This window comes from Rosa rugosa, chromosome 2, assembly GCF_958449725.1.
Source record: "Rosa rugosa chromosome 2, drRosRugo1.1, whole genome shotgun sequence".
NCBI classification, from domain to species: Eukaryota; Viridiplantae; Streptophyta; class Magnoliopsida; order Rosales; family Rosaceae; genus Rosa; species Rosa rugosa.
The window spans coordinates 18,815,994-18,841,630 of NC_084821.1; the positions used below are offsets into that span (position 1 = coordinate 18,815,994).

A 25,637-nucleotide genomic window follows, 5' to 3' on the forward strand; every position below is an offset into this window, starting at 1 on the left:
AGAAACCATAAATTTTAGAGCTTTGTTTTGTGATCATCGTTTATTGCATGCATAATCAGAACTTCAGTTCAGCAGGCATGGTTATGACGGAGCACTCGAGATGAAGAATTATTTCTGACTACTGTTTGATTCTATTACTTAGTGGGAACATAAATATAAGGCCATATACAATCTACGGCATATAAGGTATACATGTTCCCAATATCACAACCCTATAAAAGTTGGCCAGAGCTTCTTCATTAGGTTGACACCAAGAGGGGGCAAAAATGTCTAAAGAAACCCCAAAAGTTGTGTTAAACTGACTCCTGATGTCTCACAATAGAGGTTCAACTTCTTCAGATCGAGTCAAATAGAACATTATCTAAGAAGTTACCGACACATTGAGAGGCGAAAATATGTCAATCAATTTCAAGAGAAAACAAAGCAGTCTAGACTAAGATGGCATATCTTGTCAAACTACTACAGGTACGAATCAGATCCATATGACTGAGCCTATACCCGCATTTCCATACTTGCATCCCTCTTGTATTAAGTTTCCACCAAGAAAAGCCAAACTATAGCTGTATGGGGGAAAAAAATAGTCCTTGGTTTCTTGTACAGCTATGGCAGTAATTATCCTCCACATTAGTGTTGGTACCACAAACAATCATGAGCTGCCTCCATGTTAGCAGTACTTTATCCTCCTTCATTAGCAGTCGGTATCTTGGAATGCCTGGTACTGTCACAACCTGGGCAGTTATGCAAGCTCTCATGAATATAAATGTCACAATCAAGGCAGAAGTGCTGCTTGCATTTTGGACAAGAAACACGAAGGCCAGGTTTGTTTCCTGTGTCATAAACATTGAAAAGAACTGTAAGCAAGCAAAATGATGCCACATGATACATGCGCAAAAACATTCCACATACGTAGTTCAATCAGCAAGTGCCTTTTTGCTTGTCTCCTTTGATTTTACCAAGTAAAGATTAATCATCCTTCCTATTACTGCATGTTTTTGACAGGATAGGAAAAGACTTTTCTCTTTTAATTCGCCTTATTTAAATTGGGATTGGTTTAGCCCTTAGGTAGTCCCACCATTGTTCAAGTCTCTCCACAGTCAAAAGCAGCTTCATGCTGTTTCCTAATGGAGCATCTGCTAATATGTTGGAACAATGGTAGTAGGACAAAGAATCACTAAGCTCCCAATATTCCTTAATGGGACCAATATAAGGTGTGTCGAGCATAAGCTCAATGTGTTGTATATTATGATTATAGACCCCAAATTGATATAAAGCATAGTTACTGGTCGTTAGATATCCTCACTTATAAATGAAATTTAAGATGGAGCAAAATCTGTTTATCTCAAAAATAGATGACTGTCATGATGATTAACTAATTATTTGCGAGAGTATTTGGCATTGTCTTTCAGATGCCTAGAAAGAACAAACATGTTTCCTCAGTTGTGTGGGAGATTTCAATTTGACAAGTTAGAGGCTTGTTTTCTATTCATATCTTAGTGACAGCACCACAATGCATAGGGAACATGAATGATCTTCATCTACAATATTTCATACCCTTGACAAAGCACAGATGACATATTGCAAAAGCTCTTAAGTATCTATTTAATAAAAAACCTCAAATACTTACCCAGACCGAGAAGACTTTGTTGGCAGCCAAAACAAGCTTTAGGTAATTTGTTTTGTTGATCAATGAATAGTGACAGAGAGACCTCATCAAATGGTACAATTGGGAACAGATGATGATAAGACCTTGCCAAATGAGGTGAGGAAATGAGTGTCAACCCACAAATGCGACATTCGGTAGGTAGCTCACATACCCGTGCTTTACATCTTGGACAAGTGTATCCATCTCCGACCTTCGCCTCCTTGTGACATGAGCAAATTGCCACAGAGCTCTCTGCTGCTCTTTGTGGAAAACCCATCTTTATCAAATTAGCAATTGCAAACTCTGCTATTGCTGGAGGTGGAGGTGCATGTTCCAATATCAAGTCTTTTAAGTGTGACTGCACCAGCAGAAACAGTTGAAAATGTGAGGAAAACAATCTTGTAAATCAAATCTAATAATAATTCTAGAAGCACATCCGATGCAGCATGTGAAATTGTAAAGTCTGCGCTCTAATGCCTTGAAAAACTGAAATATAAATCAATCTGGATGGTTGAACTCACCTCATCCAATGCGATATAATAGGAGCCACCAGTTTCTTGGCACAGATGTTTGCATATGAAAATTTCTGCTGAGAGACCAATAACTGAGCATCTAATTTTAGATTTCTTACATTTCTGAATAGTTTCCATTATATCACCTGGATCACAGGTGCTGAGCGCTGAATACATGATCAGAACTTCCCTGTGACCATAGGATGGAATCTGATTCAGATACCCTTGAACAAGATCCAGTGCATTCTGCAGGGACGCATCGCCTGAGCATTCCAGTTTACCCATCAGAGCTTTAACATGAGACTCAGGACTCCCACCGAGATCCGTTAAGATATGAGCAACCCCATCTTTTATAGTCACAAGGCCTACTTGACTGAGCGGATTCTGGTAGAAATACTCTCTAATGAAAGCCTCAACATGCTTCGCAACGACACCCATTCGGCTAGGTCGAAAATCCATTTCTGAAGCTGCCTGCAAATATATCAAAAGAAACCAAATGTTAAAAACTTAACAGCCACATCAACTCACCAAGTAAACAAATATCAGAACAATTGCCCTCCTATCAAAAACAAATACCAATTTCCAAAACACTTATGGATCCATGTATCCCGCATTACCATTTCATTGTTGACAGAGACAATAAACCATTAGTTTCTCAGGTCTAAATTCTAACCATGCTTCAAACCCGAAAATCCCAGTCATACAAAATAGTAATACTTCCCAAACTTTAGTAAACAACTGTTGCAGAGAAAAACCCTTTTCATAACGAAAACTCAATAAACTGTCCCGAAAACTCAAAAGGGTACGAACCATACTGAACATTGCTCAGCTCTAAGTTTAATCATTACAAAATACTCAATGTGATTTCACTTTCAGCTCAATCCAAATTCCAAAGTTCCAAACTTTACTAAAGCAATGTTGCAGAAAACCAAAACCCAGTTCTCCAATCACAACCAAAACCCAACAAATTGTACACAAACCTTCAAAAGGGTAGGAAGCAAATCACAACCAAATACCTTGGAGAGGTCGATAACGATATAAAGATAGCGAATGAGACCCTTTTGTATCCGAGTGGTGCTGGCGGCGCGGAGGCGGCGGCGGTACTGGGCGTGTTGGAGGCTCTGGTTGTCAATGGGGCGAAGAAGCCCAGACTCGTCCTCTTGCAGTGACTCCCAGGAGCGCTCGTCGGCGTAAGCTCTTTCCCAAGCGGCGAGGCCATCGTTGTTCTCTTCGTCTTCCTCGTCTTCTTCAAGTTCGCCGTTTAAACGTCTCTGGTCGCCGTTGTTCATGGTTGCTGTGGATCTTGGAGCACGGAGACACACACCCTCTTCTTCTTCTTCTTCATTTTGGGCCTTTAATGCTTCTAATTTGTGCTACGAGGACTGTAGGTTTTTCCTGTCTTTCTTTTCAAAAGATGAAATATCCGTATTACCCTCCATGTTTTTTCTTGCTTCCCTAATTTTTAAAATTTATTTCACATCATATCAGATTAATAAAAGGGGTTTTGTCCATTTACATCATTTTTAGAGATTTTTTTCCCACTTACCCCATTAAGTTTTTTTAATTCTCTCTTACCCAAAACACTCCCCTAATACCCCATTAAGATTTTTTTTTTTGTTTTTAAATTTTTTTTAATACCATTTTACCCTTACCCCTTTGTTACTTAGAGAGAGAGAGAGAAAATGGAAGAGAGAGAAACCATGGGAGACTTCGCCGGAGCCCGGTCACCGGCCGCCGGAGTCCGGTCACCGGCCACCTGATTCCGGTCAGCGGTCGCCGGATTCTGATCAACTTTCACCGGATTCCGGTCACCGGAATTTGCTGAAAATCTCACCGGAAAGTTTTTTTTGCCCCTAATAGAGGGGCAATAGACCGAATAGACGTCTATTGCCCCCCAATAGATGTCTATCAGCCATGTATTGCCCCCCAATGGACATCTATTGCCTCCCAATAGACGTCTATCAGCCATGTATTGCCCCCCAATAGACATCTATTGCCCCCAATAGAACTTTCGATAACCGGAATGGGAACTAATCTTCCTAAAATTAGACAAATAAAACTTTGATTCAAGAAAAAAACGAAGAGATTATATAAATGTAAAAATGTCTATTGCACTCCAATAGACGCGTATTGCCCTCCAATAGACGTTTAAAACTTTATTTCCTTTCCTCCTGTTCCGTTACTTGAAAAAAAAAAAAAAAAACTGATATGGGCACCCAGAAAATGCTCTGGGCACCCCCACACATCTTCTTCTCCCCCCCCCCCTTCGCCGGTTGCAGACCTGGGACTGGAACCCTAAGTGCTTTGCCGTCTTCAGGCGAGGCTTTGCATCGGATTGCCAGAACCCCTAACGCTGAGCACGGCTAGCAGTTCAAGTTTTCGAGCCTCGCCGGAATCGAACTGGGCTCGGAGTAGCACCGCCAGCAATTCACGTTCTCGAGCCTCGAAGTTGATTGAATCGAATAGGCTCTGAGTTGATTGAATCGAACAGGGCTCGGAGTTGATTGAGTTGAACTGGGCGTCCATTCCGGCGAAATTGGACGAATCAGAGTTGTCTTGCTACTTCGCGGTTTGAGTCGATTCTTCCCGGCGAGGGAGTGACGGCGTCGGAGACCGTGGCGATGTGGTCGGTGAATACCGGCGTCATACCAGGTAGAGAGAGAAGGAAGGGAGAGAAGAGAGAGAGAGGAAGTCACCGGCAGAGAGCGAGGGAGGAGAGAGAGAGAGAGAGAAGAGATAGCCGGCATAGAGAGTGGGAGAGGAGAGAGAGATGGCAGTATGTAATTTTTAAATTTCTGGAGCCCAAAATCGTCATTTAACTATTTTGGTGCTATGGGTTAGTGGGAACAAAATTCTCTTGGTGGTGTAAGTGGGCTAATTTTAGCCTATTTTGGTGCTATGGGTCAAGATCCCTTAATAAAAAGACCAAAATAATGACAAGCGATAGATCAACAGATTTATCAAACTACCCAAGGGGTTTGGTCTAGCGGAAACTTAAATAGGTGTGCAAGTTGGGCAAATGTAAGTTGGATACAAAATCAAGCCGAAATTTTTTTCTAACTTCTTTGTTAAATCAAATGCAAAATCAAGCCCAAAAATTAAAGTGATTTGTAGTCATAGGGTCATCAACCATCTATAACCCACTCTTCTTCTTCTATAGAATTAAAAAAAATCTTCCATTCAATTTCAATTTCTACCATTGACCGTAGAAACAAATAAAATTCGGATGTTTCCCAACCTCTAAAGAAATAAAGAAAAATGGGGAGAGAGAGAGAGAGAGAGAGAGAGAGAGAGAGAGAGAGAGAGAGAGAGAGAGAGAGAGAGAGAGAGAGAGAGAGAGAGAGAGAGAAGAAGAGAATTAACAAAGTAAAATAACAAATAATTGAAAAACAGTTTTTGTGCAAACTATTATTATAACCCCACAAAACACTGCATCACACGTGATCAATTTTAACAAAAAGTTACAAAAAATAAATCGAGGCATCAAATTGATTTGTTTTTAAAACTTTAGGTATTATTTTGATCACTTATGAAAGTTGGGTATCAAGTTGATTTGTTTTTAAAAATTTAGGTATCATTTTGATCACTTTTGAAAATTGGGTATCATTTTGTCCGGTGCAAGAAAGTTTTGACCCTAGTGGTAATAAAAACTCTTCATGTTTTTTCTTACTTCCCTAATTTTTAAAATTTATATCAAATCATATCAGATTAATAAAAGTACTAAAATAATGTTAATAAAAATAGAAGTTCAATTAAAAATAGAATTAAAAATGTATCTTTACCCTTTTATGAAAAAAAAATTTTAAAACATGATCTCAACAAAAATTAATTTGTTTTATAGATACAGACAAAACATTTCAAATAAAACTATAATTTTTTTTGGACAAACTATAAAACATTTAAAACCAAAAACTTATCAAAACTTTCATAATTCTTTTTTTTCCCTATCATTCATATTTTTAATTGAGTTGAAAGTTTTTCCTTTGGGTTATTATCACAAATGATACCTGAACTTATCCTCTATTTTATCGATGGTATCTGAACTTCAATTTTGATCACAACCAGTACCTGAACTTTTCAATTTTATTTCAAATGGTACCTATCACTAACTTCCGTTAATGTTCCATTAAAAACTGATATGTGCAGAGCACATGACCTATATTCAAGAATAGTTTGACGAAAATACCCATTTAAATAATTTTGTTTACTAGATATTTTGATCAATTAATATGTTAATAAAAATAGAAGTTCAGTTAAAAATAGAAATTAAAATGTATCTCTACCCTCTTATGAAAATAAAATTTAAAAACAAGATCTCAACAAAAATTAATTTGTTTTATAGATACAAACAAAACATTTCAAACAAAACTATAAAACTTTTTTTTTTTTGGACAAACTATAAATTTAAGACCGAAACCTTATCAAAATTTTCGTAATTTTTTTTTCCCTATCATTCATATTTTTAATTGAAGTTGAAAGCTTATCTTTTTGATAGTCTCATTTTTTATAGCCACAATATAAGTGAAAATAAGTGATATTACAAAAAAAGATAATAATAATAACTTTACAAATTTATCCTTGAAAAATGAGTCACATGTTTGGCACATGTCAGTTTTTAACAAAATATTAACGGAAGTTAGTGATAGGTACCATTTGAAATGAAATCAAAAAGTTCAGGTACTGGTTGTGATCAAAATTGAAGTTCAGGAACCATCGATAAAATAGAGGATACATTCATGTACTATTTGTGATAATAACCCTTTTCCTTTTGATAGTCTCATTTTTTATAGCCACAATATAAGTGAAAATAAGTGATATTACAAAAAAGAAGAAGGTAATTTTACAAATATATCCTTGAAAAATGAGTCACATGTTTGGCACATGTCAGTTTTTAACGGAACATTAACAGAAGTTAGTGATAGAGTACCATTTGAAATAAAATCGAAAAGTTCACGTGTTGATTGTGATCAAAATTGAAGTTCAGGTTCATCGATAAGATAGAGGATAAGTTCAGCTGGTACAATTTGTGATAATTACCCTTTTTAAAATTTATATCATATCAGATTAATAAAAATACTAAAATAATGACAAGCGATAGATCAACAGATTTATCGAACCAAAGTCTAGTGGAAAGCTAAATAGGTGTCACGCCCCGAATTTTGAATAATAAATTCAAATCCGAAACATGAATTACACCACTTAATCAAATAAACGTTCTGAATTATTTTTTTCTCAAAACAACCTCACCACACGATACACAAACTCCAAATCTCGAAACCTCGAGTTCATTATTACAATTCACTCTCACAAGCAATATTGTAAAGCTCTAAATGAGCATAACACACCTCACAGGCTCACAAAGTAATTCAGAATGACACAATTGCAGCTACTCTACGCAGCTTGATCTCCGTCCTGATTCTCTTGACCTGTAGGATTACCCGCTACACAATTTGAATAGTGTACCGGGATTGCTACAACACAAACCCGGTAAGCTTTTGACAGCTCGTATGAGTAAACAAGGAATTGCACGATTTTAAAGTAACAATTCAATTTAAGTATCTCTTAGCATAATAATTGAAGTGCACAACGTCACTTCAAGCATCAATCAACTCACGTCTCAACATGACTACTCAAAAAACAAACAACTGCTTACTCAATATATACTCACAGGCTTATGATTAATTATATTAATCATCCCATGCAGTATATTATACTCACGGGCTTATGATTAATTATATTAATCACCCCATGCAGTATGTCATACCCAAGGGCATATGATAACTCGTTTATCCCCCAAGCAGTATGATGGTAGACAGACTAGAGCTCTAACTGTATCGTAATGTGTCACTTGGGCCAAGGTTCACCTTACGAATGACTGCTTCAATCATCAATGTGATAATTTTACTCGACTCTATAAATCAATTATTCCACACAACTCAATCATCACTTTACTCAATTACTCTTCATCAAAATCAACTCAATAATATACAATGATTTATATTCTTGAAAGAATAAAGCTTGGAATTGTAAATAAATCACATCAATTCCACACTTTCCCAAATACCACACCATCCAATATATATTTCACGTAAATATATATATATACGTAGTCACTCTCACAGGAATGACCACTAATACCAACTATAGTTCAAATGCATTTAAAAATCGATAAATTCATTTTTATACTTTAAATACATTTTACTTACCTATGGACCGTAGTCGATCAAGTCCATATAATTTAAAACAAATATTGATTTTCTTAAAACAGTTTTCACAAAATCACTATAGAATTCAATCACTGAATTTCGGTTCGTAAATGAACCATGTGCGATTTTACTCACCTCTAATCCAGCTGCGTCTTCTTAACAGTTCAACAACAATTTCACAAATTGTCCGCCAAATCGATCCGTCAATCACCTAATCCAACACGATCTTAACTTAGCAATTTATTCAAAAACCACACATATACAACAATCCAACAGTCAGATTCTAAATTAATGATGATCCAACGGTCGGATCGAAATTAAACGATGATCCAACGGTCGGATCGAAACTACACGATGATCCAACGGTCGGATCGAAACTACACGATGATCTAACGGTCAGATCCTCACGGATTGCCCTTAGGATCATCCTCCAAAATTATCACGAAGATCCAACGGTCTGATCTTCCTGAATCGTCCTTACAAACATCTGCACAAAATTATACTATAATCCGACGGTCAGATTCTCACGAATCGCCTTCCAAATCACTATTTCACAATTATACGAAGATTCAACGGTCGGATCTTCGCCCGTGACCACACAAAGTCATCGGGACAGTCATACGATCAACATATCTAAATTTGAAGCAAAACCGATGGTCAGATCCTCGCAGATCTTAAACCGAAGATAAAACGTAAAAATGTTAAATAGTAACGTCAAAACATAAATTCACTATTTATCAACGTTTTCTAAAATGACCTTGTAATATATCAAAACGCTCGTAAGGATGCGTAGATCATCCCCTAGATAATAAAAACTCAAAATATGGTCGAATACGCCGCCACAAGCGGCGGTCAGTGGGCGGTCAACGCGGCGGTCAGCGGAGGTCAACCACCTCCGATGCAAAAGTCGTCAACTACAAACTTGTTCAAAATGACGAGTTGATCCACTTTCATAACTAGAATGAAGTCTGAAAACGAAAGGAAGTGGTCGGAAATTACCTAGAACAGTCGAGGTGGCCGGAAAATTTGCAGAATCCGGGGAAAATTTGTAGAATCCGGCGAGGCTCGATTTCGACGTCAAAACTTCAATTTCAGGCTTCGATCCCTTCTGGAGAGTTGTTAAGAAACTAAAGGTGAACTCACTGGTTCAATAATCACAGAAAATATGGTCTCTACCTCGAGATATATCGATCGAAAACTTCGGTGGTCGGAAAAATTCCAGAATCCGGCAGGTGCTCCGATCCACGTAAAAAATTCCACAAATCGCTTGGATTCCTTCTGGATATTTGTTCATAAACTCAAGGTGAGTTTACCAGTTCAAGAATCACCCGAAACGATGGTCTAAAGCTAGAGATATAGAGATTGATAGCTCGGTTTCGATTTTGATCGGGTCTGGCTTCCAGCCGCCACCACGAGTATCGCCACCGTGCAAGGCCACTTCTGAGGGCATCAGGAGATTGAGGCGAGCTCGTGGGTGGAGTTTGGCAAGGAATGATGACCGGTAGCTTGAGATATCAAGCTTGGAACCAAAACGGGGGTAAATCGGCCTCGTGCTCCACCGTCATGTACGGCTCACAAGATGGCGAAAGGATACCACCGGAAGCTGCGCAAGGAAGAGGCGAAGCTATAGGAAGTTATTTGGTGTTGATTGGTGACCGGTGGAGGGAGAGAGAGCTCGGACAACTTTGCTCTGTTTTGGTTTGGTTTCGGCCGAGAGAGAGAGAATGATTTCGGATGATTATGTTCTGTTTCTTCAATTATGTTGTGGTGTGGTCAATGACAAAAGTCGGGCCACAACGAATTATGGGTAATCATGAAAGGTAAAGTATTGCAATCATGAAAAGTAAAGCACCGCTAATCATGGTTAATCATGTTTTGCTTTGATTAAAAATCGCAGTTATTACAATAGGCTTGCAAGTTGGGCGAGTGTAAGGTGGATATTCAAAGAGGTCTAGCGTTCGATCATCTGCTTGTGAAAAACATCTCTTGGAGAGATTTTTATCCAAATCAGGTCATGGCTCAGAGTAGTAGCACACTTTATCACCATTTTTGTAACTAAAAACATATTTATCGAACTAATCGAGTGATGACGGTTTTCACCCGTATCTATCACTTGTATAGTTGTATTCATTACTCAAGAGGTGAAGTAAACTCGAGCATATGTAAATCCTTCATGGGTTTAGAGCCGCTAACCAGTTGGTATGTCGACGTTTCTCTACCAACGATGTTGGCACTTTGTTTAGATTATGAGTCTCCTTGGTTTATGTTGTTAATGTCTAAGATTCAGCGGTAGCCGAACCCTGGTCAACGCTGATTCAAGGGGCGAACCGCTACTTGTAATATCCTTATTGCTTCCGCTATCTGTCAAATGAAATACAAAGGGCGTCAGAGGGAGACCGCCAACCGCGGTCTCCTCTTCTCTAATGCCTAAGTCAGTCAATGTATTTGTGTTGACAGAATAACGTTAGGTAAATAGTAAATGCATAATTAATTAGGAGAGAAGAGTGGACCTTTTATAGGTGGGGAAGAGACTGATATCTTCCTTGTTTTCAATGTGGGACTGATATGTTTCAGTCCCCAGTTTCTGATGCTTCAGCGAGGTGATCTTGGCTCGGCGTGTGGCGACGCGTCAATGGTGATCTCGGGATGAGCCGGAGCTTAGGTGATAGCTTGTTTGGTGATACATTCAGAACGAGTGCCAATTTAAACCCTGAAAAGAAACATTGTTAGTATAGAATAAGCAGGGATCGTTCAAACCGAGGATTGAGGGTACTACATGCAATAAACGGTGTCTCTGGCACCACAGAGCCCTCGCGGACGTCAACACCCCGATTTAACTCCTCCAAAACAAAGGAACTAGTAACAAGAGTGGGCATGTCAGCAAGGTCCACACTCACGCCGCCACCAATCTCTCAATCCTGATCGGGTCACCACCCTTGGTCTCAGCAGCTTCCCTAGCTATATGTCTCCTCCACCTCCTCAATCTCCTCCTATGACAGAAGCGGAACATTTATCCTAAGGTGGTGAGCCACGTTCTCGGGATAGGAGGTGTAGTCATCCACAAGTAGCCGAAGATCAATCAACTTCTCTATAGGGATCAGCTCAATCCTTTCTAAATCAACATATGCCTCTCGAGCGTGATGACCCTGTTGCCATAGTCCCTCAATGACATCTGCATTGGACATCTCATCAAAAGGATCGGGAAGCTTCCTTATAGTATTCTCTGACGGCATAGATTCTGCAAACATAGAGGCATTCAGCATAACAAAAACTAAAGGAACTTATGATAACGACACAATAACCATGAAGGCTTAAATGGTGGCAGACTTAATCGCCAAATTCACAGAGAAACAAGCTGCAAACATAGGCTGTGATATGGCAAACACGAAAACAGTTCTCGCTCAGCCTTTGTAACTTTCATTAGAACTTTCTTATTGATGGATCTTCTTCTCAATCAGCCAGCAGAGCAGGCATAATCCTTATCAGACTTGAGGGACCACTCACAGAATATGCTCTAAAGTTCAACTTCAAGGCATTCAACAACAAAGCGGAATATGAAGCTTTAAACGCTGGACAGCTGCTTGCCATTGATGCCAGAGTGGACAACATTAACATTTTTAGCGATTCATAATTGGTAGTCAATCGGGTCAGGGGAGTATTCCAAGCAAAAGATGAGCAACTCAGTGCCTACATGGGGTATGTAGACGCATTTATGCCGAAATTAAAGTTCTACAACATTACCTAGATTCCGTGAGCACAAAATAAGAAAGCAGATTCACTCGCTAGATTGGCAACAACACAACCACATACTTGCCCAGTGGATACAAGAGTCGAGTGCCCAGAACAGCCAAGTAACACCAAAATCTTGGCAGAAATATTCGCTTTTAAGCGCAAGCCAAGTTGGATAGATCTAATCCTTGCCTACAAACTCCATGGCACACTGCCAGAGGACAAGGTAGAGCCTCACTCGTTCCGCCAGGTACAGCCTACAAAATGGCAAACTGTATCGTAAAGGATTAACCCTTCCAAACTTAAAGTGTTTGACACCATCTAAGAGTGCGTGGGTACATAATGATATCCATGCAAGAGTCTGTGCAACCACTTTGGTGCATATTCGCTGGCAAACAAAACCTTCCGGCAGGATATTTCTGGCTGACTATGTAGACAGATGCCCAACGGGTTGTGCAAACTTGCCACCCCTACCAAGAATTTGCCAAGCTTCCAAAAGCTCCAGTTGAACCATTATCAATCATCATAGCTCCATGGGTATACTCTTAGTGGGGACTAGATTTAATAGCCAAGCTGCCTACAGCGAAGGGATAATTATTCAAATATATAATCGTGGCGGTCGACTATTCTTTCAAGTGGATTGAAGTCTAACCACTGACCGCCATTACAACTGCTAAAGTGCTCCATTTTCTGTGAAAGGATGTCTATTGCCGCTGTGCGGTACCTCACACCATCATTACGGACAACAGGGCTTAGTTCAACAACAAAGAGGTCATTGAATTCACATTTAGGCTAGGAACCACAATGTTGTTCTCTTCACCGGCACATCCCCAAACCAATGGACAAGTAGAAGATGTAAACAAGATTATCAAGAAAGAGCTAAAAAAGAAACCAGATGTTGCAAAGGGCTTATGGAAGGAGAAGTTACAGAAGTATTGTGGTCTATCCGCACAACTCCAACAGAGGCAAACAGAGAAACTCCATTCAGCTTGGCCTTTGGCACCAAAGCTGTGATACCCATAGATTTCTTTGAACCTAGCCCTCACATGCAACTAAAAATCTTTGCAGTATGTGGGCTTTTCTGAGTGTTTTATTATTAAGTATAGTTATGATTTTTTCAGCCCATTTCTTTATTCAGCAACTAAATAACAATTCTGTTTATCAATATGTATGGTCTTGGACCATCAATAATGATTTTTCTTTAGAGTTTGGCTGCTTAGTTGATCCACTTACTTCTATTATGTCAGTATTAATCACTAGTGTTGGGATTATGGTTCTTATTTATAGTGACAATTTTATGTCTCATGATTGGGGATATGTGAGATTTTTTGCTTATATGAGATTTTGCTTATATGAGTTTTTCCAGTACTTCAATGTTTGGATTAGTTACAAGTTCTAATTTAATACAAATTTATATTTTTTGGGAATTAGTTGGAATGTGTTTCATGTAAAACCTACTTTATTTAGAATTTAGATCGGGAAAATCGTACGGTTTTCTAAAACCATGTGCTATGGCTCGAATCAGTAGTCAATCTTATTTCCGATAGGAATAGTTGACAATTGAATTCAATTTTTTTTTCCATTATTTTCATATTTGTAATAGTGCAAAAAGAAGGCCCGACTCCAAGTTGTTAAGTTGTTCAAGAATAATGGCGTTGAGTTTCTCAACCCTTTGCATTCGGATTAGTTCCGACAATGGTCAAACAATTCATGATGACATCAAGAACCGTACCCAAGGCTTTTCAAGGTTCATGTGTCATTAGATTCCTTAAAGGGTATTCCTACTCCGGATCAAGAGCCATAGAAACTCAATTGGGACAATTAAGAGCCTTGCTAGGGCCTCTAGTTGCACCAAAAGACGAAGAGTTCAAGAATCAAGGTTCCCGAGCTAGCCAATATGGCAATCGAAATTGGTATTGTAACTAACCATGTCCTAAACTAGTGTCCTAGCCATAAATTAGAGAAGTGATTAGGTCCCCTAATTTGTTCTAGATATGCTTATCTACACATTCAAGAGTTAATCAAGCTTGTAAGCATGCATCTAAGCCAAATAATATAGATTAGAACATATGTCAAACACGACGAAGTGGTGTTAGCTTAGTGGTTAGAGCACCCACTACCTAAGATCCAGGTCATGGGTTCGAGTCACATAGGGGTAGGAGTGAAATCCTTTGATCCTTTTTATAAGAGAGGAAGAACATATGTCAAACACAAAATTGAAAACCATTGAATCAAAACATATTTGTTACATTAAATCCATGCTAGGGCTCAAACCTAGCTTCCTAAATAGACTACTCACAACCCATCAACAAATCAACAACAATATACATCAATTAAAGAGGTAAAGGTGAAGAGGAGTGAGAAGTAACAAGAACAAGTCACAAATTGCTATGGAGCAATTATGACAAGCCTTGATTTATGGTTTCTCACTTTACCCAATCTCAAATCTTGATATAGATGAGGCTCCTTGAAATTCCTTGAGAAATTGATGAGGAAGTGAGTAAAAAACTAAAAATAGAAAGTAAAAAGGGAAAAATGCACCAACAGTGTCTGGAGACTCTGAGGACTGTCAAAATGATACCTGGACTTTTAAACGTATCAATGTGATACTTGGACTTCTATTTTGTTGTCAACGTAGTACCTATGCTAACTTTCCGTCACGGTGCCGTTAATTCTGACCACGTGTGACGCACGTGGGGTGCAAAATGAGGGCAAAAACGACTTTTTCTCTCCATCAAATTCTGAATGAATTAATTCAAAATTAAAAATAAAAACTGAATAATTATTACATTAAAAATAAAAGTTGAATAATTTTTTTTGCTTTGTTCTATTACCCAATCCAATACACTCTGACCATGAATAAAAAACTAAAAATCAAAACTTCCCTGACCATGAAATTAAAGAAACCTATTCATGGAACGATTGCTAACTAAGAAAATCGAGGTTGAGTTGCGAACAGAAAAAACCTTTTCCCTCTTCTCGTCCGGCGATGAGCCCTTACGGCGCGGTCGTCAGACGGGCCATATTGACACAAATTAGGTCTTCTGTGAGGCTTAGAATCCTCGATCGTTGTCATCTCGGTCTATTTGGGGAGATTACGATGGCTGGTACTGTGTTGAGGAAACGGAAGGTTGTGGCGGCTGGCGTGTCTTGGATGGTTTCTCGCTTGTCTGGTTGGAGGTTGGGTTGGTGTCGCAAGGTGTTCGGCTCCAGTTTCGTCGTGTTTGGTCGACAGTCTCTTTTCTTTTGCAGGCGTGCCAGCACCGTCGGGTGCGGTCGTCAGAGGTGTCCCTTGACTTGACTTCTTCAAGCGATTGCAGACGAGGAGAGCACCAACCTCGTCGCGGGATCTTTTGTGCCTCGTGGTGAGGACTTTGTAGTAGTTTCTTCTTGTCACACAATCGATACTCAATATTGTAGATTTGAGCAGAGCGAAATCACCAAGAAGTGGGGAGAACGTGCTAAAGCGTGACTCTAGCTTGGCTGGTTTGCGAGGGCGTTACCCTTGCTTGGCTGGTTCCGTAACCGTTGTGGTCGCGGTACTACAGTCGGCTCTCGAGGAGTTTGGGACTGTGGCACGTTGACAGAAGGTTCGGTGGCACTGACAATCAGCTCCCGAGGAGTTTGGGACTAGAGTGTGGTCACCTGTAAGAGAAGAAAAGGATTGGTTGCTCCGGAGAGGCTTGGATAATCGTAGAGATTAGTCGATGAATTGGCCGTCCTTTTAATTTCGTTGTAGCCTCTATATATAGGCTACTCTGCAGATTCATCAGGCCACAGTCGTTGGCCTTAAAACAAATCAAAACCCTTAATGGTCTTGATAACTGTATTAGACAATAATTAATAATTATCTGCTGGCTTGGATATTGTTAGAATATAGGCAAAGCTGAGTACCTATTGGATGCGAGCCGCTGAGATAATATATGTAAACTTATCCCTGCGAGCGCATCGCATTAATAGCACACTAATATAGTCATGATGCTATATTCCTGTTCCTCTGCAAAAGTGACTGACTAATTGCATGCTTCTTGATTCCTTGATCCACCTTCATTGTGCTCTTTATTACCACGTGTGTGGGGAACCATGATGATTGCTTTGGGTGGTTGATTGCACTCTTTAGGCAACTTTAGTTGCATATTATACATACATCTAAAGCCCGTGGACTGTTCATACTGTTCATTTAACAGTAAAATGACGGTTTTGCCCTTAATTGTTCTTCAGATTTACGGCCCTGGGATGTGTTGAATTGGCGTTTCTGTTCTTGCTACCTTGGTCAATTACAGTTTGCCATCGTCTTCTGTTTTTGATGACAAAGAGTGAGGGACCGTTGGTATTATTGGTTAGATCGCCGCTATCTGATAGTGAGAGGAGAGAAAACAGAGAGAGAGAGAGGGAGAGAGTGACAGTTCAGTTGATAAGAGGTAAGTTTTTTAATCTAAATTTTACGGTCATTCGATTAAGGGTTTTGTGTGTGATTCAATTTATCTAAATTTTATGTTCATTAATTCGATTAAGGGTTTTGTCTCTGATTTAACGAATATGGGTTTTGTTTTGGGTTTTTGGGTCACATGACTTCATCTCTGGCTTTGTTTTGGATGGTTCATTTTGATTCAGGGTTTTGTGGGTGATTTAATAAGCATGGGTTGTGTTGTGGGTTTTGCATATCACAACGTTTAGATTGGGAGGGTTAAGGATTGGTCTGTCCAAAGCAAGATACATAGTGATCAGTTGATAGAAAATTGATTGAGTATTTCATCCTGTTTTTGGGCTTCTAATTGGTGTTGATCTTCTGTTTTCACCATGTTTTCATAATTGACCTTTGAAAATATTCCTTTTGATTTTCATCAACTTCTTTACAGATGTTGTTCCTTTTGAGCATGGCTTTGATGATAAATATAAAATAAAAGTTGTTCAATGGTTTTCCTGTACCTTTATGGATTGCTTTCTCATTCATTTTAATTCCCGTAATAGATTTGAAGGAACATAGGTTCTGCTATAGGTTCCTTAAAAAGATTGAACTTGCTAAGTCTGACCTTAGCTTGCTTTCATATGGAATCACTTAAGACAGGAAACTGCATTTATGACAAATTGGTCCTGGTTTTTCTCCATTACGATTTAGTCTCTTATCTCCCTCTCTCAGAACAATAGCATACAGACTGTTGTACAATAGACTTGAATAAAGGAATTACAGCAAAATTCTTTTTGAATACACAGCTTTTATTTAGTATCAGAACAATGGATTTTCTGTACTTTTCGAACTTTGCTTGAACTTCCTTGCAAACTTCTGGAATTTCTGCTTCTGCTTTGTTATTTTTTTGTTTTTGTTTTTTGTTTTTTAATCTCAAATTTTCTGATTGAAATTGTTTCTACTTGGCAATAAGGATTGGTCTATAGGAAAAAGTACTTAGTGATCAGTTGATAGAAAATTGATTGAGCATTTGATCCTGTTTTCTTGCTTCTAATTGATATTAATCTTCTGATTTTCATCAACTTCTTTAAGGCTGTTGATTTGGTTCGTTTGATTATAAATACGAGTAGCCTGAATAAGTGCATCTCCAACATTGATCATAGCTGTAATGTTTTCATAATTTGCTTATTTTTTACAGATGTTGTTGCTTTCGAGCACGGCTCTGATGATAAATATAAAATAAATTTTTTTCGATTGTTTTTCTCTACATCTATCCAAATTTGGGATTGCTTTCTGATTCATTTTATTTCAAGGTTTCGGAATTTGGATCCTTTATTGTTTATCGGTGACTGTTAGTGTTTACTGATCTCAAGTAACGTTTATTTGAAGATTATATGCACATTAAGGATTTACAAAGATAAAATTCTTGGATTGGAAGATGAAAACAGTGGAAGTCATTGTGGTTGTGATGTTGTCTGCTATTGAATTTTTTTGATTACTATTAAATTTTTAGACAATTAGATTAGTTTGTTTCAAACTGTTTCACATGTTATCTGGTATATAAACTTTTTTATCACCATGTTAAACGGTTTTGCAGTACTGTTTTTCCTTTCTTTTGTTTTGTTTTTGTTTTTGTTTTTTGTTTTCTCTCCCATAACTTATTTCAAAACATCTACAATGGAATTGGAGTTGAACTGTTAGAATACACAACTGCAACAAAGAGTGTATCAGAGCCAATTCTATGAATCACAAAGTTTCATAGTATTTAAATTAGGCTAACTTCAGATATGCTTGGTGACACTTTGGATAACAAAGTTTCGATGATAAATATATTGTTGACATTTGGTCAGTTTTTTTTTTTTTTTTGGCAAGAAGGAAAGGGACCAATTTAAGTGGTAACTGTGAATGGTTTTCTGTGTGTATAGTCCATGGATCTGCAGATGAGTCCACTTTAGTTGAAGATGCATTTGAGTCTGCCAATGAATTAGATCGGTGCTAAACCCCCATTGTAGAAACTTTAGTTGAAGATGCATTTGAGTCTGCCAATGAATTAGATCGGTGCTAAACCCCCATTGTAGAAACTTGATACCAGCTTGCTTAAAATACCAGGTGTTAGCTGAATCTTTCTTTTTACGATTGAAATACCAATTTTTGTAATATGTAAAATTGTTATTGTATTATATTATGTAGATCAATATTTGAGGGGAAAAAAAAAATTAAACCCGCAGCATCGCGCGGGAGAATTTTCTAGTTATTTACTATATACTAAAGGAGGGTTGGTGTTCATTTCTCCTGTTCATTTAACAGTATTTTGGCTCGAAGTGGAGTGACGCTTCTGCCCTCGCTTGAAATTTTTTTGCAGCTTTGCCACTGACTTGGAAACGGCGGATCTCGCCGCCGTTGGTCTTCTCTTTCTTCTAAAGTCATGTAATCATCTTTATCAATTATCAAGAACGATCGAGAGATAGAGAGAGAGATAAAGAAATCGGTCGTGTTTTTCTTTGCTTTGCATGAAGAGATAGAGAGAGGTATCCGAGTCAAATTCCTCAAGCGCTAGGGTTCCAAAGTTTGAACCTTTAATCCGGTAATTGTCTCGCCTAATTCTCAGGTCTGATTGTTTTGTTTAAAATTGTGGTCTTTGGATGGAAATTGGGAGTTTCGGATTTCTGGGTTTTCCATTGTTTTGTTTGTTGCTGAAATTGGGTTTTGGGTTTGGTTTATTTGATCCTCCATTGTGGAAATTGAGAATAAGGGTTTGGTTTTTGCTTCATTGTTCATGGTTTGGGTGATAATGGTGTTTGTTTGTTTGTTTGATATGTCAACTGGTGATGTCAAATTTTGAAGGCATCAAATTATAGAGTTCTTCATCTGAGTTGTTAGTGTCAGACATGGTATCAAGATCTCAGTTCTGGGAGTCTTGCAAAAGAAAATCTTATTAAATTTTTGACTTCTTTGTTTGTTTGCAAGATATAGGATAGAGCTAGGCAGAATGGTAGGATGTTGTTTCTAAAGAAAATGATAGTAAGTATGATAATCATTAAGGAAGTCATTGGTGATATTTATTCTATTACTAGACATGTAGTTAATTGTTAATTGTAGTGATTCTTAGAGATAATAATAAAATTGCTCCCAAAAGGCCTGGAAATCTGGTTTCAATTGTTCCCAATAGGCTTGGAAATCTGGTTTCTTCACAGAGGGTATGACCTTCTTCACCAATATCAATTGCTCTGTTTGGAGAGTTCAGTATTGCATGTAAAATCCTTCTCTAAACTCAATCATGCTTTGTTCTCTATTTATTTAACTCTTAAACTAAGGAGATATATCATTTGTGTTTATCTACTCGATGTGTGGTTGTAAATAGCATCATGGTCTCAGAGCATACTGCATGATTATTTTTATTTGTTGTAAATAGGATCATGGTCTGAGAGTTACACATTTTGTTGAAAGAAGTTATTGTGTGTTTGTGCTCTTGGTGTGCCTTTTTGGTTAAGTTCAGTTCTCAAATAGGTATGCATGTCAAGAAATTGATTAGTCAAAAATAGGTATATAAACGCAGCAATACCTCAGAGTAGGTAATTTCAAATAGTTTTTATATGTTTAGATCCTGTTTATACTTCTCTGAGTGCGGAGTACCAACAACAACTTCAACTGTTTTTAGACTAACAGAAAATAGTGGGCACAGAAATTACTTACTGGTCTCTCAATCCCTTTGAGAACGAGAGGATCACATTCAATAACATTATATCTTCTGCTACTGTTCCTGTTGAGATAAAAGTTTGCATCACTAAAACTGATTTGGGAGAGAAGAGAATCACATAGACTTATTAATAAGATAGACAAACAATACTTTGCATCTTTGCTCACAGTTCTAAAAATGATTAGGATATCTTTTCAATTTACTTTACAAATTGGTTTCCAGTTAAAATATAATTAATTTCTTTTTATTCATCGAATGCACACTATAGTATCATGCTCTATTTTTATTGTATTTCTTAGACTAATTTAGTCCATGGTTTCTTAGGCTAACTGTTTTCAGTTTCAGTGTGATTCAATTGGTTTTAATCGTTTGTTCCTTATTCAAGGTCTTTAGCTTTCAAAGATAAGTCATGTTGAGTAGTGTGAATTTATTGCTGCTATTATTCAATTAGCCATATTTGATTGTGTGTGATTGATTTCTCATTATAGTTTGCATAGTTGTAGCTTTTGGGGTTTCAGAGGGGAGAAAGGAAGAAACAGAAGAAAAAGGGGGAGACGGGAAGGACAGAGGAGGCAGAGGAATCCAAAAGAGGAGAAGAACTGCTCTACTGCACAGATTCAAGGTACAAATTTATACACCAAATTAATTTTTATGCTTATTGGTTATGTATCATAATGATTAATTTCGGGTATTGTGATGGGATTTGGCCTGATGGGATTGTACACATTTGGTAAAGTGAAAGGAAGGAATGTGAGGAAGTGATGGGCACACATTTGTTTGGGTTTTGGTTCTGCTTGCATCAATCCCTCAAGTAAAATTAGAATTTGGATTCTGATATTTGCGATTTTTTTTTAATTTTCTTTATTTATTTGGAAACCAGATTGATGAACAAGAAATCCAGTAATTGTTTTTTTTAGGTGGTGTAGAACTGTGGTTTTGGTAGTGTTTTTTTGTTTGTGAATTTTATGTAGTTCTATTTAAATCTTAATATACATATATAAATATGTAGCAAAGCCACTTCCTAATTGAATTGAATGAGAAGTAGCAAAAGACAATGGTAAATTACATATACCATAATTTGTACTCAGTAATTGAGCATTCTTGACAGAATGGTAGCGCCAGAAACATGGAGGATAATAACAAAGCAAAGTTAACTGAAAAGCTCTACACAGCAAAGATCTGGAAGCAGCTGCAAAGGCTACTAAGGAATCTTATGTAAAAATTGGAAAGCTGAAAATTGTGTACCTCTTTGGCAAGCTAAAAAATGATCAGTTTAGAGTAAGTATTAGTTCTTGGCTTTCTAAATTTCAGCATGAATTTGGCTTGCCACTGTATAGATATCTTACTGAATATTCTAAAAATAGCTACTCATGTGAAGTGCTTTTGGTAGATGCATAGCTAGAAATCTGTATTGGCGACAGGTTATTTTTGTCTCTCATGTTAAGATTGACTTTGGATTTATGCATTTGGGCAAATTACTCATCTGTCTAAATCCCTGCTAACTATGAGTTGCCAAGTTCCTTCAATCATCACATTGGGAAATATATGCCGATTTCAATAGTTCTCTGACTATCTGCAAAGAATTACCTCATGACTTAGAATATTACATACAGGATTACCTAAAAATATTGTCTATTTCTCTTTCACATGGTTGACAAAATTGATTAGACTCTAAACTTTTCTATTTGATTCCCAATTAGAAATCGATTTTTTTTTTTTTTTTTGAGTTTTTTGCAGACATGAATTTTTTGTTAATTGGATTTTGGTAATGAAAATAAAATCTTTGGGCAATTCCAATGGACATGTATCTTTTCTGGATTCTTATATAAATATTAGCTCATGATTTAGGGAATGAAGTTATTTTTGAAAGAAGTTGAAGGAATACACAAACAAAAGAATTTCAAGAAGAGACTTTTTGGCTAATTATATTTTGTAATCAATTATATAGGATGGAGGGGAGAAACTTGGCCAATGCTACCTAGAAGAAATTTGAGATTGCAAGCATGGTGGAAAAAGACCACTGAAGTTAGGAGATATGAAGGAGGAATTGCAAAAGTACACCTTTTAATTCAGGAAAGAAAACCAAACCCGCAGCATCGCGCGGGAAGGATTATCTAGTACATATATAAAAGTAAAATGTTCTGGTACTGCTGAATGAATAGTAATACAGAGATTTTCCGGATTTGCCCCCAAAAGAGATAGACATTTACGCTTTCGTGTCTTTGTTCTTCGCTTCACACAGTGTGTGTATCTTTTGCTTTGACACCTGGGGTGGTATCGTGTCTATGATACCTCACTCCACCGAGAGGTAAATAGACAGAGAGCTTCAGTTTGAGAGAGAAATAGCGTGAGAGAAAGAGAGAGAGAGTGCGTTATATCTATCTAGGGATAGAGAGAGAGTTTGAGACTGAAGAAGAGGGAGACGGGAAGAAGTTGATGGTCGATTGGAACAGAAATCGAGTGAACTGATCATCCCACGTATTCTACGATGGGTTTGAATTTGTTTGATTTACTTTTTTTGTTGGTCTGTCAGTTTTTCCATGATTATACGGTTATGGGTTTGAATTTGTTTGAGCTCCAGTTTGTTGTTCCTGTTCAGAACTAATCTAAGTAGTTTTCAATTAACCTGGGTTTGGATTTGTGGTTTTCTTTTCAGCAAAAGTAAGAGAAGAGTTGGGTTTCTGTTCTTGGTAGGATTTGGATGTTCTTCGGTTATACGGTGGCTTCCTTGATTTCATGGATTTGTTTTGTGATTTTTTATTAGATTAGTGTATGTGATTTGGCTTTGTTTGGTAGTCTGGGTTTTATATTTTCAATGGTCCCAAGATCCAATTTTTTTTGAAGATTCTGAGGGAAAAGGATTGGGTTGAAAAGAAATAGAACAAGAATTTGGGGTTCATTTGTCGGTTTGATTCATTAGGTTGCAACGATATTTTGGGTCAGCCATATTTGAAGCATCATCAAAGCTAAAGGTTCTGTTTTTAGGAGTGAATGAAAAGAAGCACCCCAGGAATCTTCCAAGGACTTGCGCACTTATTCATAGTGATGTAACCTCAAAGCTCACTCTTGCCATCTCACAAACTATAAACAACACTTGGGTAATCCTGATCTGCAAAACCAATATTCGGTGGATATAGTACACACACAGCGTCAAAAAAATTATGGTTGTTTTTATTTAATCAAATTTTTTCCCTGTTTTTTTTTTTTTGTTAAATCTTTTTAATATGCAATCTCTGAATTTGAATTTGCTTTCTGCCTTTCTAAGGGAGACGGTTGTGAGATTTTGCAATGGACTTCTAATTGAGTTTTATGAATGCTTAATGAACTAAAGCTAATGATCAATGTATTAATGTCTACAGTTAACGTAGAGCAGATTTTTCTGAGGAAAGAGGTCTTACTTTTGGAGTCTCTGTTGGAGGTAAACTTCATCTAATTTGGTTAGTTTTGTTTGTTGTTTTGATTAGCAGAAGAAAATAAAGTGTCTTCAGTTTTGTTTATTTTTTATGCTATTTTTTTTTTCTGCATGCCATTGTTACACTAATGTATCTTCATCTGCATTTTGTTTTCTATTTACAGATTTAATGCAAAAAAGGTTGTGTATCATTAGATTGCCACTCTTCCTTATTCTACTGTTTAGTGTTGTCATTAGAGAAGCCTGTATTTTATTTTTAGTTTTCTTTTCTGGTATATCATTATGTATCTATGTTATTCTGCAGAGTTATCATTGTTTCTTTATGTCTTTCACGTGTCTTTCTGTATTGAACATTTGATTTATTGTTTTTTTTTTTTTTTTGATTTAAGCAAAACCTATCACCTTAAATCTTTATATTTAAATATCGTTAGGGGATTTTCTGTAGAGGGTTAAATTAGATACTTGATCACATGTCTACAACTAGCTTTGAAATATGTTGCTCTTCAAGTTTTGTTGTTATGCCTTTTGCTTTCTGTTGTAAGTTTTCCAAGTGTGATCATTTCTCTCTGTTATTGTTATTGTTATTAGTTGAATGAGCTGACACAGAGATCAGGATTGTAAAGAAGGACGAGCCAGGAACTTCAATGCAGTTGTACTTGGTTCTGGACACACCTGCAAATGGCATAAAGCAATATTGTCAAGTAGATTTTGCAAAGCAACGTAGTGGTAAGTAAATTTGTTTATTTCGGGTTCCAGGTATTACAAAGTAGAACTCTCATACAAAGAGTGGTCCTCTTTTGTTTTGCAGATATCGGTAACAGCGAGCTATCAAATTTGCAAGTATTTTGAATTCAGGTATGAATGTTTAAATGATGTTGGTAATAAAAAGAAACACTGCTACCAGAGATATTACAAACACGGGCAGATCCATGTTTTCCAAATCCAAATCACTGAGACAAACGACTTCACAGTAAAAGCAATCTTTCCACACACAGATCATCAACCAGGTACCAGCACACCAGCTCATCCACTGTATGAAAAAAAAAGATTGGTTGATAGAAGCAAGAAACAATTGTTTGCTACCAATCCAGAGAAAAAACCTCCCTGGTAACAACTACATTCATTTCAACTTCATTTTTCCACTCATAAATTCTTTCACACCTTTTATAACTTCTTGCTTTCACAGTGATACAGAGACAAGCCTTGAATTAGCGGCCTCAACATCAGACACACTGAACAAAGAAAAAATAGATTGAAGTGTGATGTGGCTTTTCCTGTAAATACAAATGGAGGAAACACTTTTTTGAACAACCTCCACAACTATGTAGCACCTTTTGGCTAGGCTAACAACTCTTCAACAACTGCTATCACTTTTGGTATAAATGTAACTGGAGGAAGCACCATTTTGAAAAACCTCTGCTGATACGTGGTAACGAACATCAACACCTTTTCTCAGACCGATCAAATGTAGCTAGGTTAGCCTATAAGTAGAACAATATATTTTTGACAAGCTGTGTCAACAGCAGTTGTATTGTATATTTGCACGTTATCGAAACACTTATATTAATAGTAATGTTAGTTGTAAATATAAGTCTCTAGCTATCCAAGCTTGCAGATTCTGTTTGAACACCCACAGCAACGCGCGGGCACCTATTCTAGTAGATAATATATGTATATATATTATATTCCTTGGTGGCCACAATTAATTATTGGTAGTGCATAGGCTGGTGTCCCACCTTAATCAAATAGCTTACTGATTGCACTAGGGCAATCTAAGTGACGTTGAGTCAAATGAGGTGCATAAATGGTTATATGAGATGCACGTTAGATATTGTGTGGATGCTTGTATTGTCGAAGGTTAATATGACGTATGAGTCTAACATGTATGTGGTTTGTGATAGTATAACGAACTGCACATGATGCAAGATATGTGATGAACACGATGACATTTATACATAATGATGTGTATGTTATATGCATATGATGCACATGTGTTAGGAGCGGGAGTGTTGTTGCTTGTCGCGTCCCCCA

General features: G+C 37.4%; 1 protein-coding gene and 2 long non-coding RNA genes across 5 annotated transcripts; 2 read left to right on the forward strand and 1 right to left on the reverse strand.

Annotated features, from left to right (window-relative positions):
- Positions 1 to 267: 267 nt before the first annotated feature.
- Positions 268 to 3,532, reverse strand: LOC133733281 (general transcription factor IIH subunit 2). The gene is made up of 4 exons (XM_062160926.1): positions 3,171 to 3,532; positions 2,164 to 2,625; positions 1,625 to 2,000; positions 268 to 827 (listed from the first exon to the last, which is right to left on the reverse strand). The coding sequence occupies exons 1-4, from the start codon at positions 3,441 to 3,443 to the stop codon at positions 676 to 678; spliced, it is 1,263 nt and encodes a 420-aa protein (XP_062016910.1). The 5' UTR covers positions 3,444 to 3,532; the 3' UTR covers positions 268 to 675.
- Positions 3,533 to 16,290: 12,758 nt separating this feature from the next.
- Positions 16,291 to 22,286, forward strand: LOC133728137 (uncharacterized). Of its 2 annotated transcripts, XR_009855638.1 has the most exons (5): positions 16,291 to 16,510; positions 18,860 to 19,081; positions 20,713 to 20,816; positions 21,303 to 21,472; positions 22,143 to 22,286. It is a non-coding gene; the product is annotated as an uncharacterized LOC133728137 (long non-coding RNA). The 2 variants fall into 2 exon arrangements; XR_009855637.1 differs by lacking the exon at positions 16,291 to 16,510 and having other exon boundaries at positions 16,628 to 19,081.
- A 284-nt stretch (positions 22,287 to 22,570) lies between these two features.
- On the forward strand, positions 22,571 to 25,235 carry LOC133733885 (uncharacterized). 2 transcript variants are annotated; one of them, XR_009857954.1, is made up of 5 exons: positions 22,571 to 22,672; positions 23,554 to 23,612; positions 24,195 to 24,332; positions 24,415 to 24,713; positions 24,793 to 25,235. It is a non-coding gene; the product is annotated as an uncharacterized LOC133733885 (long non-coding RNA). The 2 variants fall into 2 exon arrangements; XR_009857953.1 differs by lacking the exon at positions 22,571 to 22,672 and adding an exon at positions 22,691 to 23,292.
- Positions 25,236 to 25,637: the final 402 nt, after the last annotated feature.